The sequence below is a fragment of the Protomyctophum parallelum genome (assembly GCF_964188405.1).
Source record: "Protomyctophum parallelum genome assembly, chromosome: 17".
Lineage (NCBI taxonomy): Eukaryota > Metazoa > Chordata > Actinopteri > Myctophiformes > Myctophidae > Protomyctophum > Protomyctophum parallelum.
In genome coordinates this window covers 9,681,928-9,697,284 of record NC_139719.1, presented here as the reverse complement: position 1 = coordinate 9,697,284, position 15,357 = coordinate 9,681,928, and the positions used below count along the sequence as shown (strand labels likewise).

Here is a 15,357-nt window from a genome sequence, read left to right as displayed (position 1 = left end):
GAGCTACCCTCACCCTAACCCTAACCTCCCACGGGGCAGCACACCTAAACCTAACCTTAACCCATGTCTAACCAATGACTAGTCCAAGTATGCACCCCGTTTGGACTTAAAGGTATATTCAGTGATTTCACTTAATTCAAATATCACTTATTTTTTTGTTTTGTTGTGATAATCCTCTCTACTATAGAGTGTGCTGACCATATAAGGAGTTCCTCCCTGTCCCCAGTTAACCCCTGGGGGTCAAAAAACCTTAGGTTTCGTTTTTGGCTCTCTATCCTGATTGGATGAAAGGCTTAGGTCCCAGCCAAAAATGAAACCTAAGGTTTTTTGAGTGAAATCACTGAATATACCTTTAAATCCCAGGCATTTGACTATTGAACTAATCCATTTAATTTATTATCAAAAATGATCAACTGAGAATTTAATAAAATAATCAATTTGTGTTAAACCCTATTTTGTGAATATTATATGGTGAAATGTTCAAAGAATAGAAGCCGATTTGCCTGTTTAGCTTGTCACCGCACTTTCACAATTATTCACGACACTGTTGTGCTGTGTGCAACCAAGTCTAAAATAACACTTTCAACACGATCAATTTTTTTATGTATAAAAAAATGTATAAAAACATGCTTCCTGATTATTTGATTAGGCTAATCAATAATTGAAAAATAAAATAAAATGCATCCCTATACATTTTAATTATTATGATTGTTTTGTATTACATCCATGTACAGTAGCATGATGCTGCACTCCACAACAAGAGAGATCAATCATTGCCATTAGCACAGTCTGCTCTGCTGAGTGATTTACATTGAACCCTTTCAGGATGCTGCAGCTGTACAGTACATCGTCTCTGTCAGGTGGAAACCTTGTATGTCCAAAACCACCATTTCAACACAATCATTTCAACCCATTAAGACATGAGGTCAATTCTACAAAATGTCTTCTGAATCCTAAACGTTTTCTGAAAAACCTATATCAGTGGTGCTCAAACATGTTCATGTCAAGGAGGCGGACCCCACAAATGATAGGTAGTTGGTTGGCCGCGTATGCCCATAATCCATAAGTAGTTTTCTTCCTGGGACCCCCAGAAGCAAAGATTTGAGTCAAACATGTTTGCTTTAGAAATGCATTATATTCAAAGATTTTCATATTTTTCCATTTTTCAACAAAACAAAAAACGGACCCACAAGCTCATAGAGTGGCACTATTTTGAATAGCCAAAGAATACAATAATAGTTAACCCATTCTGACCTGAGATCAGATTCATACGAGGTTTCCGCCGGACACACACTGGTCTGATGAACCCATTCTGACCTGAGATCAGATTCTAAAAATGTCAGTCGCTCTTCGATTTTTCAAAAATAGCAGACCTACAAGCTCGTATCGCGCCACTCGGTGGCGCGATATGAGCTTGTAGATCTGCTATTTTTCAATAGGTAAAGCATAACATGATGCCAACACCAAAATGGGTGCCCGTTCAGAATGGGTTAAAGTGGTTAAAAATGGCAGATTCTTTCCCAGTTGAAATAGGTTAAAATGTTTTAAAGCAGTGAGAATAGCCAATCCACAAGCTCCGCACTGTGAGCTTGTACATCTTCTATGTTCACTATTTTCACAAGAGTGAAAGTAGGGGGATTAATTTAAGAAAGTTGAAACATGGCGATACACTATTATTATATCTTCATACATAATGTTGGATGATGTCGTTATAGGTCATACAGTATAGCGTTTATATTTGTTGTGTATTTTTGTTGATGCTTTGAACACATACAGAACCTCAATGGAAACACATGTCCAGGACTTTTTTGTGTTATCCTTTTCGCCCTAATGTCTGACTGTACCTGCTGTTAACAGTTCTGTCTATTAAAGTATTCAATAAATAAATCAATAGGCAATTTTCCCTATTATTTTTGTGCAGTATGCATATATAATACATATATTTGTATATTACCGTTTTGTTGTTACTTTTGTTATTTTGATTATCTTTGACTATTTATTAGGGCCGGGACTAATTGCGATTAATTTAGATTAATTAACTACAGAAAAATGTATCGCGATTAACTACAGATAAATTAATCGCACCTTTTTTTTCACCGCGGAACGTTTCTCACTGGGAGCTTTTCTATAGTACTGAAAACTGGAAATAATAAAAAGTCATCCCATTTTGTGTTGCCTAGAACTGGAGGTCTGACAAAAAACAGTAACAATATGAAGTAAGTACAGCTTTGTGATGTCACTGAGATGTACTTGTTACTGTTACTAAATTTTTTTCAGACCTCCAGTTCTAGGCATCACAGAATGGGGTGACTTTTATTATTATTTCCACAACAGGTATATTAATGACAGTAAAATGTTGAAAATGAGTTGTATCCTGTAGTCACTATTCATTGATTCACTGGGATACCAAAAAACATTAAAAAAAAAAGGTTTCTCGCTGTTCTCGGGTTGAATATTGATATGCGATTAAAATGCGATTAATCTAGATTAATTAATCGCAAAGCCTCTGATTAATTAGATTAATTTTTTTAATCGAGTCCCAGCTCTACTATTTATATTTATGTGTTAATTTGTATATTTGCCTGTTCTCCCAAAAAGAAACGTGGAGATGTGACGTGGAGATATGAGGTTTCCATCAGACAGAGACAATATAATCCACTGGACACTAACCATTGACTGAGCAATCACGGTCCTAATTGATCCACTTTGGCCAGACACAAAGACTGTCCATTAGCTAAATTGTTTTAACATAACAGGCTATTCATTCACATCAACCTGTATGTCCAGAGGTAGCCTCCATTTGCTGGTTACACGCCAGATATTTATGTTGCACTGCACTTCATGGTATATTGTTGTATCTGCTAATTGTGCCTGCACATTTTTGTTGCTGCTGCTAAAGCCAAGACCCACATCTAACTTGTATTGCTATTGCATCCAGCATTTTTAATCCTTCTTCTTAATATTCTTCTTCGGGGGGGTTTATTATTTTATTTATATTTTGTAATATTATTTTCGAGTGGTGCAGCCACTCCAAGGAACAGCAATGTGTGTGTGTTGTGCTACGGTGTAGCACATGTACAGGTGCATGATGAGAGGCAGTACAGTACAGACTACATAGTCCGACAGCCAATAGTACGACAGCCAATAGTCCGACAACCAATAGTCTGACACCCCAACAGCACCACTCAGTTCAGACGGGTCTGATTTTGTAGTATTCCTATTCGTTTGCCGTTAGTGTATTATTAAGTGGTGAAATAAGATTTATTTTACGCAAGCTTGTAGAGCGGCTATTCTTGAACGGACAAGTCTAAATAAATAAAATATAGTTAAGGTAGGCCTATGCTTTCTGATCATAATGATGATCATACAACAATATCTCCCTCTGAGAAGTATAAAGTATTGAAACATGGACGTACTCAAGGAAAGTAAAACCTCAGTTGTACGTACTGTGGGAACTTCATGAGTAAATGTACTTTGTTACTTTCAACCATTGGTTAAAACCCAGTTGTGTAGAAATAGTAGGAAATGCAAGCATTGTGTCTTAGCTGGTGTGTCTCAGGGACATGCTTAAACTACTCAACTCAAAATAATCATCTTTATATTACATTCACACTGATAAGACTGAAACACGGGCTCTAACCCATCAAAACCTGGAAAGCATCCATGTCATTTTAGAGTTCAGCGTTGGGCAGATGTACAAGCTCACAGCGCGTCTGCAGTTTGCAGCTACCCTGCAACGGACCATCAGTCGTCACAGCTCTCCTGTCATTCAAACCGTTTGGTCCCGCCCAGCTGGTGCCTGGCACCGGCCAATCAATCTACGGTACGTTGGTGGCATTGAGTATATATTAAAAATATAAAGCCTTAAAAATGTGAGGGGCATCCGCTGCATTTATATCGGCCCTCAAAAAATGCTGTACTAGTGTACTTAATAATAATAACTGCAATTTTGTCCCGAGCTGGCCATGCTTATACTGACAAGAGATGACAGAATCAAGGACAGGTGCAGACTCACAGAAATCAGTCATCACACAGCACTTTCATTCGACCCATGAGGACGGATTGTGCCAATGCATTTCAATGGGAAGGGAACGCTTTGCTGCCATTTGAGGATTTCTGCAAAAGAATATATATAATGAAAATAATCAATTGAAAGGCATTGGCAGAATCCTGCCTCATAGGTATAGAATATAAGTGTGGTGTTACTGTGTCCTCACAAATATTCATCTTTTTGATGGGCACTATAGCCTCTCCAATGCACGACTTTTGGAAATGACGTCATATCGCAGCCAAGTCTATTGGATTGTTAAGGTTTTGTTTAGAGCCCCTATGACGTAAATTGAGCGACGTAAGGGGTGATAACGGCATCAGTCACACAGATGCGTTTCAGATCCTGCTGGGTTTGGATTGTTCATGTTGTTATATGATTCTCATGTGTTGTGTCTGATGGAACCACATTTGGACCTATACCGTGAGACAACGTGGTCCTCTGCAAGCTCCAGCAAGCCAAGAGTTACTACAGTGCATGCAGACCTTCTTGTATAGAAGAGATTTACTGGTCAAATAAAGTGTCTTTGCGATGTGGACATACTTAATCCATACATAGATTTTAAATTGTTTTACATAAATAACAAAGTGTATGTGAGTGTATATTAATACCAGCCTAGAAGTCAGTCAGTGTATTGTATCTGTAACCCCCCCCCCCCCCAGATAATCCCAGGGATGCAGTGACTCAGTGTGAGGACTGAGAATCTTGATATTATACATGTGCACTACAGCAGTGGTTCTCAAACATGTTTTGACTCAGGGAACCACTGTAAATAACGTTTTCATCCACAGCACCCCTTTTCTTTTTGGAATTCTATTTCATATAATGCGACATAAATATGCAAAGATTCCCCCCTTAACATACAGTATGTCACGGAGGAATATCCGTATCCATTAGAACAGACAAAAAATTACTTTATACTTGACTTTATACCACTTGAACCACAGCAGCCCTATTCTGGGGGGGGGGGGACGTTCACCAAAAATGGCAGATCTAATGTGACGTGTTGTGAGCCTCTAGATCTGCTATTCTTGGTGAAGAGAGTCGTCGGTGGAGATGGAAAAATAACTGAAGTACAGTGCAACTCTGTTTTACAAAGTCTAGAGGGTCTAAGGTAAACTTGACCTTCATTCTGAATGCATACGTTCACAATGTGATGTGAATATGCCTGCCCATCACCTGCCTGCCCATTAGCTTCACTGAGAACACAGATGCATGAGAGCAGTACACAGACACTTCCTTATGTCTATAGACCTTAGAAACTCAGAAGTATGAATATTGTGCACTTTCATACCTCAAGCAATGTTGTCCAAAATTACACACAATCTCTATCCAGTTAACTGCTTATGGATAACTCCGCTAAAAGCACATCGAATACAGTATACTTCACATTAATGAAAGTTCTGGCAGTTCAAGCCGTAAACACACCAATTCAGTGTGACAGGCGAGTGACACTTGTTAGTTGAAGTAAACATTGAAGATGCTTTGCTACAAGCAGAATCTGCTAGAGCTACTTACAGGTGTTGCAAGTTCCTCCTCTTTGGTAATCCTGGTTGGTCTGAGCGTTGCGAGTACCAGCTGTCAGGGTCATCAGCTGGGAGCCATCCTTCCTTGATGTTTCGCCCCTTTCATCCCAGAACATCTCCAGATGGTGGGGCTCGCGGTCAGGGACGTCTCCCTGCCGCTCCCTGCAGCTGGACTCGGGACTAAAGCAAAAATAAAACAAATCAAAAACATAAATTATTTGGAATGTGCATCCAATTGTTGCTGAACGCAACAAGCCTCAACGAAGTATGTACAATTGTGCCTTCTACTAGAGATGTCTGTATTGTACTCGACGGTCTGTCTTGTACTCGGCAGGGAAATACATTCTCTTCTGACTTGGTGAAAAGCAGTCTTGACAAATTGAGGGCACAACTTTAAACAGCCGAGACAACACAGAGAGGAGAAAGCAATCAGAGAAGAAAAAAAAAGAGAGAAAGAAACTGAACTTGTGCTTCAAGGGGAATTGGAATCTTTCATAATACAAGAGGAAATAAAACATCCCCAGCCAACTTGAGCCAAGGAATATTCTGAAAACACAGCGTGTTGTGAAGACCACCTGTGCATTGAAAGGGAGCTGTCGGGTATATACGCCAGTCTCCAGTTTCCTCCCAAACATTCCGGTTAAAAAATCGGTCGGATCAGTGATTCTCAACCTTTTTAAAGTCTGGACCACTAGATAATTTAACCCATTCTGACCTGAGATCAGATTCATACCAGGTTTCCACTGGACACACACTGGTCTGATGAACCCATTCTGACCTGAGATCAGATTCTAAAAATGTCAGTCGTTCTTCGATTTTTCAAAAATAGCAGATCTACAAGCTCATAGCGCGCCACCGAGTGGCGCGCTATGAGCTTGTAGATCTGCTATTTTTCAATAGACCACCCCACTTGCTCACAACAATGATGTCTTTCATCCGGCCTATTAAGACAGCCTGGGTGAGGTACAGTATACAGTATATGTTCCAGAGTCATAATTAGCCACCTGAAGAGATCGGTGCCACACTAGAACTTGGGGCCCCTTCCCTACTTCCTTCATAGGTGTTACAGATTATACTAATTAAGGCTCTGTTCCGTTCTAGTCAAACAGATTTGGGGTGCTGATATTGTGCATTTTGGCTCACTGGAAACACTTAAGGCCCTCATTTATCAATGGTGTGTAGAATCTGCCTCAAATTCGGAGTACACTCACGTCGGCATGACATTTGCTTGCTTAATTGTTACTTTACGTTTGTGTCTTTACTTTTTTATCTTCTTCCCCCCCTGTAAAGCACTTTGCGTTGCATTTTATGACATGAAAGGTGCTATACTTCTCATCAGGATCCATAACAAGAGCCGTCAAAGGCTCCAATACATCCAAAAAACAGCGCTGCTTGGTTTTCTCTAAAAACCAAAGCACATTCACCAAACTTGCGTCAAACACATTCAACAAAGAACCATACACCACAAACAACAGCAAAGCCACTGAACTTAAAGTGCGCACGCGATATATACTTTTTTTCTTCAGTAAAAACGAATTATTTCGTCCACCACTTGGTGGGGAGCATCAGCTTTTAAAACATTCCATGAAAGCGCTACCGTCGGCCGAGCACGGACGGAACGGCCTCCTGCTAAATGCAGGGCCTCTACTGCATGTATCAAGCTATTCTTTGCTCAAATCACAGAGGAGGAGAATGCATGCTGCTCAGTTAGAGTTACATGGGCAGATGCATTACAGACACTTGACTGACACCGTGCAGGCCTTTGTGAACAATACACTTCAGGCTAAATTCATGGCCAGTGGTTTGTTCTTATCTGCAGAGTCTTAGTTCAGTGATTCTAAACCTTTTTTCATTCCAAGGACCATTATTATTATTATTATTATTTGGGCTTTTTACCCCCTTTTTCCTTTGACTAAGCTGCCAGTGAGGAGCCCCCAGCAGGAGGACAGAGCCTTCGTCCTGTACTCCTCCGGCCTCATACTCCCTCCTGACAAGGTGTCGCCCCCAGTCCGTAGGATATTTACATGCAGTAAGAAGTATCACCCTCCCGGCTTCTCCCCCAGACTGGGATGGTGGGCAGCTACATTACCACTGCGTCACCCGAACATACGTCTGGCGAAGAGCCGAGAGGCTCCAAACGTCATGTCCACCATGTTGAAAGGAACCTTAATTTGAGCTTTGGAGCACTACCCACCTTACCTTTTCTTTCTGGCATTTTAAGTAACCCAATAAGAGGCTGATTCTACAAATGTAATCTTCTAAATCAGTAGTTCTCAAACATTTGGAACCCCCCCCCCCCAAAAATTGATATACCCCGCCACCTGAAGATGTTTCGCGACAACACCCCACAAGAAGAGAAGATTTGTTTTTTTAAATCCAAAAGTATTTTTGGAACACTGCTATTGAATAGCCAACACTAAAATCTAAGAAGACACCGATGCATTCCTGGGTTTTAACGGCTTAACACAGACAAGCTTGCAACCATTAACATATTTCACACAGACATTACTCGATAAATCAGATATACAGTACATGCATATCGCAAACTTCAACTATACCCGCCGCGTACATTATTTGCTAGTCTGAGAAAGCCCCGGTGTGTGCACAGAATCTGGATGATGTGTGCATTAACCCATTCTGACCGGGCACCCATTTTGGTGTCAGCATCACGTTATGCTTTAGCTATTGACAAATAGCAGATCTACAAGCTCATAGCGCGCCACCGAGTGGCGCGCTACGAGCTTGTAGGTCTGCTATTTTTGAAAAATCGAAGAACGACTGACATTTTTAGAATCTGATCTCAGGTCAGAATGGGTTCATCAGACCAGTGTGTGTCCAGTGGAAACCTTTCCACGAATCTGATCTCAGGTCAGAATGTGTTAACAGCTCTCTGACCCATCAAAGGACACGAGAAACACTTCAAGGTCTGCTGGGTATACAGTCAAATATGAAAACACATGCAGTATAACAAACAGGCAATGCTAGCTGGCACAGACTGTCACTGGCACATGCTGTCTATTCCCACACCTATGAAAAGGCTTTCAATTTCCTCAAAAGGATGAAGACTTTGGCAGAGTATAGAATGACTAGTGCTTCATAACAGTATACCTTTTGCTGTACTTTAATATGGCTCAGCCATTAGCACGTGCCCATAGAAAGCATGGCAATACAAATCATCCATATCCACAATATGACAAGCGGTAGTGTTGATTTTGTCGGATGACAAAAAATGTTCATTGACTATACCTCTTTTCACTGAGGAAAACTAAATAAAAACTAAGCTATGAAGACTAAAACTAAGACGACATATACAGTGTATACTGTATATTATAACATACAAAATGTGGAGAAGAGATCCAGTGGAAGTGAAAGACAAGTAATCTTCTGTTCATTAACGAATCGCACTGCGGCGCATTGTGAGCTTGTGGATCGGCTACTTTCAGCATGCAACCAAGTGTAAAGTCAGCCATTTCAATGCCATCAAGGCCTGCCAAAATAAATGTTTGGCTGTGTGAGCAATATAGCACTTAGCCTGTTGCAGTGCGCCATGCATGTTGATGCTAGTCACACAGTCTGTGCTCTCAGGGGCATAGAGAGAAAGTCTAGCTTTTAAGTATAGCTTTTCCTAGAAGATGCTATTGAGAGAGCCTTATTATGGGTCTATTCATTGAACGACCTTGGCTTTAGCTAATGAAAAATAGCAGATCTACAAGCTTGTAGATCTGCTATTTTTGAAAAATCGAAGAACGACTGACATTTTTTAAATCTGATCTCAGGTCAGAATGGGTTACTTCCATCGTTACCGACTCGGTGCTCTATAGCCGGGCACCGGTCTAGTTCAGAATAAAACAATATGCATAAACATAATCTCAGTAAAACTGTGCTTAACCCCAAACATATTCCTATAACCGAAACCTCAGTAAAACTGTGCTTAACCCCAAACATATTCCTATAACCGAAACCTCAGTAAAACTGTGCTTAACCCCAAACATATTCCTATAACCGAAACCTCAGTAAAACTGTGCTTAACACCAAACATATTCCTATAACCGAAACCTCAGTGAAACTGTGCTTAACCCCAAACATATTCCTATAACCGAAACCTCAGTGAAACTGTGCTTAACCCCAAACATATTCCTATAACCGAAACCTCAGTGAAACTGTGCTTAACCCCAAACATATTCCTATAACCGAAACCTCAGTGAAACTGTGCTTAACCCCAAACATATTCCTATAACCGAAACCTCAGTGAAACTGTGCTTAACCCCAAACATATTCCTATAACCGAAACCTCAGTGAAACTGTGCTTAACCCCAGACGTATTCCTATAAACGAAACCTCAGTAAAACAAATGCAAGAATAAGAACCGCTGGGGGCGAGTGATCCGGTTACCTTAGAGACCCTGTTTTCTGACTCTGATATGTGTTAAGATGCATTTTATAAAAGTGTTTATTAAAATGTATTATTGTTGTTGTTTAGTTGGCATATGGGTGAATGATTCACTGGTCCCCACTGTTGAGGTTGATTGAGGACACTCTTCCCCTGATACAACACACCTGTGTCCTGTCCCCTAAATGATAAAAAAAGAAACACACATCTGTGTCCCTCCTGTCCTCTATATGACTGATGGAATTATATGTCCCTCAAACCCCTGAAGACTGAAGTTGAAATATGTGTAGCTTTTATTAAAAAATAAATAATGATAGTGATACCTGATGAAGGTCGTTTAGGCCGAGACGTTGTCACTCTGAATAAACTGCTGCTCTATAAGTGAAGACAGTGTGCGGGAGCCTTTTCTTCTCATGATTCGCATTTGGTTTCTGGCTCCTACGCACCTGTCCTTGTAGGTGTGCACGAGGCCTTTTCTCTAAATAAATCATGCTTGCAACCTTGCTAGCCCTGGAACATGACTGCCATGATGATTATCATGACAGTCATGCAGTAACTTTGCCCTGTTTTTTGCGCTCGCTGCATTTACAAGATTTCCGTATATATAAACATTCAGATTTCAAATATAAAGTACTCACAAAGTGTCCCACGGGTGTTAGTTAGTAGCAGCGCCAGCGATTAGAATTGCTGCGTCCCACGTTGTTTAATAAAAAGCATTTTTGTCCGAGCTCCCCGGCTACTTTTTTCAAACGGGGTTCGTTTGGGAAATCCACAGTTGCACACCGGGAGCGCACTCGCCTATTAGTCTGTATTGGCAGGGCGGTCAGCGTACCTATATCGAACACACCGAGTGCCACCCTCCTCCCGACCGATAGGGGCGCGTAGTTGAAAGCCAATGGCAAAATAACACCTCGGATAAAAATGCTTTTTATTAAACAACGCGGGATAAAGAAATTCTAATCGCTGGCGCTGCTACTAACTAACACCCGTGGGACACTTTGTGAGTACTTTATATTTGAAATGCGAATGTTTATATATTTTAATTATTTGTAAATGTAGCGTTCGCAAAAACCAGGGTGAAGTTACGTCATGACTCTCGTATGAATACGAGAGTCATGTTCCAGGGCTACAACCTTGCAAGCACTGTGGCTACAACTGGGACTGCCTTCCTTCATAATAAGTTCAAAGGAGCTTTATTGACGTTAGAACACATACATTTAATATTGCCAAGCAAGTATCAAAACATAATAAAACAATTTAAGAAGAAATGGGTAAAGTATGTACAGTAGGAGTTCATTATCGTGTATAAACAGAGCTACTGTATGTCTCATTTCAATGTTGTAAACATGTTTGCAAGGGTAGCTTGGGAAAAAGCTTTAAGAAACAAAATAGCAGCAATCTCTCATTTTTCCAAAACCTATTTAAACTATCACTATATAAATAGCCACGGATTCCAAATGTTTAAAGGTAGTAGCTCCGTTATATAAACAATACTTCAAAGGTCCGCTCGGTGCAGTAAGTGGAACACTCAGACTCAAATGTACTCGCAGTATTTGTAACTGCCATTTTTCTAGTTTCCATTCTCCTTTGCAGTTACTTCACAGGTATGGGAGTGATCCTACGCAGTACACACACAGAATATTGCAATATTCTGTGTCCAAAATGGCAGTTACATTCAAGTAAGAACGGTTTGCTCCCTGGTTCCCTGTGTCTAGTGATCTGAATCACTGCACCTGAGTGCCCTCTAAATACACACCCAGTGCTGCCAAATCCAAAGCCCGCCACCAAGTGTTCAAAGATAATATGCCAACCCAACCAATAATCTAGCACCGTCATAATGGCTCCTACAGTATTTATACTTTTAGGCTAGTAAAACATTTGAGTACTTTTTCCACCACTTCCTAATATTAAGTTAGGATGTAGGCTAGGCACAAAAACGGTGACAATGACAGAGGTGCGCCGTCTGAGGCAGACTTGAGCCACGAGAGGCACCACCAAGCAAGCTCAAATACTAGAACGCTCGCGGCAAAACACAGCTCGTGTGCATGGGCGCCATTACAGCAAACCGTCTCTGAACCGTCTCTACCTGGTATTCCTAAATGCAACCTCAGTAACCTATATGCCTAAGCCTATAACCTTATACCTGACCTTTTAACCTCAGTAAAAATATGCCTATAACCCTATATTCCTAAACTTTACCTCAGCAAAACTATGCCTAAACCTTAAACTTATTTCTAAGCACCACTGAGCGGTCGGTGTGTGAAAGTGAAAGTGGTGGCAAATTTGGGGAGAGCGTTCTTGTATTCCTCTGTAGAGAAACACATGCAGAAGACATGTTTTTCCACACAGTCCTAACTGTAAATGATGCTGGATAACACGTGTGCAATTGTGCATTTCCCACTACGGCACATTTGTGTGAGAGTCTAGTGATACAAGTGTTACAGTAGTAAAACACTTATAGTGAGACATTGCATGACAACTAACACGCCGTGGGTGCTACTTTATATATGGCAGTGGTTCTCAACATGGGGTCTGGGGTTCTTGAAGAGGTTCCATGCATGGTGTCCCGATGCAGCAAACTCATATTCACAGCGTCAGCAATCAGCTTAATGTGAACAAACGGTAACGGGCACCGTCGCCCATAAACCATCTCTCTCACCCTTGTTTTTTTTCCACTGACCGCTCGGTGCGGCGGTTCTTGCATTAAGTTTTGATTTACTAAGAATAAGGTTAGAAATAAGTTTAGCGCTAGGCATAGTTTTTCTTGTATATGGGGGTCCAGCTGGCACCTTCCCCGCAAAATGAATTTAGTCCCTTGTTTGTGCCGAATCTGGGTTGCACATGGTTTGTTGAACTCCCCCTGGTGTTGTGGGTGTGGACTTTGTTGACATTAAGGAAGTATTTAGACAGGTACATGGGTATCTTGGTGTTGTGCCGAATCTTGTGGACCAGACCCATTACAAGATGCTGTACTCTGTCGTCGACCCTAAGCCATTCCAGCCTGTCAAAATGGGCAGGGGTGAGGTGGGTTCAGGGAGAGAGGCCAAGTAGTAGCCAAGTAGCCTCACCATTTTGTTTTGGAAAGTCTGGAGCCTTGTTTTTAGGGCCTTTGAGGGGCTGTTATATACAAGAGGTATAGCCGAAGAAACCTTGTACAAGGGCTCCTGTTAGGGTCTTCAAGGTGTTTTTGATTACGTTGGTGGCCATTTTTATCACCGGAAAGATTTGCCTGCATGGAGAGCACTCACTCTAGCACTCACTCTAACAAAGAAGCCATCTGCCTTGCTGAGATTACTATTTCATCCAAAGAGAATGGATTCCGTTTTCCCCAGGTGTAAAAATTGTTTCCGATTCTACCAATTTCAGGGCTGAGGGCCTTTTCAACCTGCAGTTTGTTCCTGTCTGAGACCGGCAACAACAGGAACAAGTTGCATGCAGTCACAAGCTGATGTCCTGTGGGCAGGGGGGGGGGGGGGGGGGGGGGGGGCAGTGTTCAATTGCTTTCAGCTTTTTAACCAGTAGAGTATGGATTGGTTAACACTTGCAGTCATGGCCGTTTTTAGGAGTGTTTGCAAAACTAATGCTTGGAATGTATTCGGAATTATGAAAACCCCATAGTTGACATGGGGTTTTCATGATAAAGCATTAAGCATAATGAAATTGTGAAAATCTTGCCTTATAGAGATTGTTTATGGTATGGTCACATACAGTATTTCCCCTATAAAAGGAATTGCTCAATGCTGGCAGCCGTTCAGCAAGTGGATTCATTAATGTATAGCTTATAGTAGGCCTATGGACAATATTTAGGCCTAAATATAAATAAAATGGTTATATATATATATATATATATATATATATATATATATATATATATGTGTGTGTGTGTGTGTGTGTGTGTGTGTGTGTGTGTGTGTGTGTGTGTGTGTGTGTGTGTGTGTGTGTGTGTGTGTGTGTAACCGGTGTAATCTCTCTGTGTTGTGTTGAATGGGGAACAGGGAAACAGGCCCATGCTCGCTTTATTCTGACAAAGAATAACAACAGACACGTCTCCACGTTGGTTCTTAGTAGTAGTGCAAAGACTCCTCTCTCGTTCCAAGACGGAAGTACAGAAGCCAGAGCGACAGTAACACAACAAATAATAAAACGTAACATACCTGACAAAGAACAACAACAGTACACGTCTCCACGTTAGTTCTTAGTAGTAGTGCAAAGACTCCTCTCTAAACCGAGTGAAACACTGTATAAATCAATTTGCAAGTACAATTCTTATTATGTTATATACAGAGACGTCAACAAAGACACCCACCTCGTTCCAAGACGGAAGTACAGAGGGAAGAGGTGGAGGTGTCGCGGGACATTTATACAGGGGGCAAAAGGGGGAGACTTAAAGGAGCTGTGACCTTTAATGCACCATGTATTCCTATACACATGAACCATGGAGAATTAAGTCAGGTATAGAAGCACTTATTTGTATCATATTTTGTGTAATTCTATAATACTGTTACATTATGTCACACCAAATTTCCTACTTTAAACAAAAGAAGCCTGTTGGCTGCCGGACTATCGACATGTTTGAGAACAATTGATATAATAATTGTATTAATTATGGCACACGTGGTGCAGTGGACAGCTGGATAGGCCTATATACCAATGAAGGTGTTTTTCATCCTCCACAAGCATCGATATTATAGTATTAGCCAGCCTAGGCTATTGTTATAGGTCGAGTCGCGCTACTGAAGTCCATCATTCCATGCGTTTTGTGTCTGCACGCTGCGCAGCTTCATCACGCGCACGCCCTTGAGCGCCCGACGCCACAGACACGGCTGTGACGCACCGTCTCTCAAACTCAAAGCTCGCCATTCACTTTGACGCTTTTGGAGAGAGCGGAGCAGCATTCACCACCAAACAAACGTTACCGGCGAAACAAACAAACAATTGTCATTCGGAGCTATAGCGCGTTTGACACCTTCGTTCGTTTTAATGGAAGACAGTACCCTGGTTGATCGCGATGCTGGGAATGTAAATTACGCACAGCCAATGTGTGATTTCCCCCACTGACTCACACAAGTCACGACCCCGTGGTGCGTCCGTCCTCAACCTTGGGACAACTTGTGATTTTTGCACTGTTGGTAACCGTCCAGAGCAGTGAGTGGATGGGACACAACAAGGACAACACAGGGACCCTCAACGCAACTGCTCCCGGTACGAGAGCTGCTGGGAGTGTGGGACGATCCGTCCTTGATGGTCAGGGCACAGGCTGCGTGTTGTAGATTCCACGCGCGTTCTTCTCCTCTGTTCCGAGTTTTGACTCCAGTGGGCTACTGGGCTGGATCAACGATTCTATGCGTGTGGATCTACTGTGTACAGAACATGCATCGTAACTTGCACACGGAG

At 41.6% G+C, this 15,357-nt stretch overlaps 1 protein-coding gene across 1 annotated transcript in view; it reads left to right on the top strand.

Moving 5' to 3' along the window:
* Window positions 1-15,116: 15,116 nt before the first annotated feature.
* The window catches only part of LOC310874590 (GDNF family receptor alpha-1-like), a gene marked incomplete at both ends in the record, with an annotated part of 57,210 nt that continues 56,969 nt past the window's right edge, over window positions 15,117-15,357 (top strand). The window contains one exon of the mRNA XM_083787446.1: window positions 15,117-15,207. Coding sequence (XP_083643572.1) covers window positions 15,117-15,207 — 91 coding nt within the window. The remainder of the gene's footprint in view (window positions 15,208-15,357) is intronic.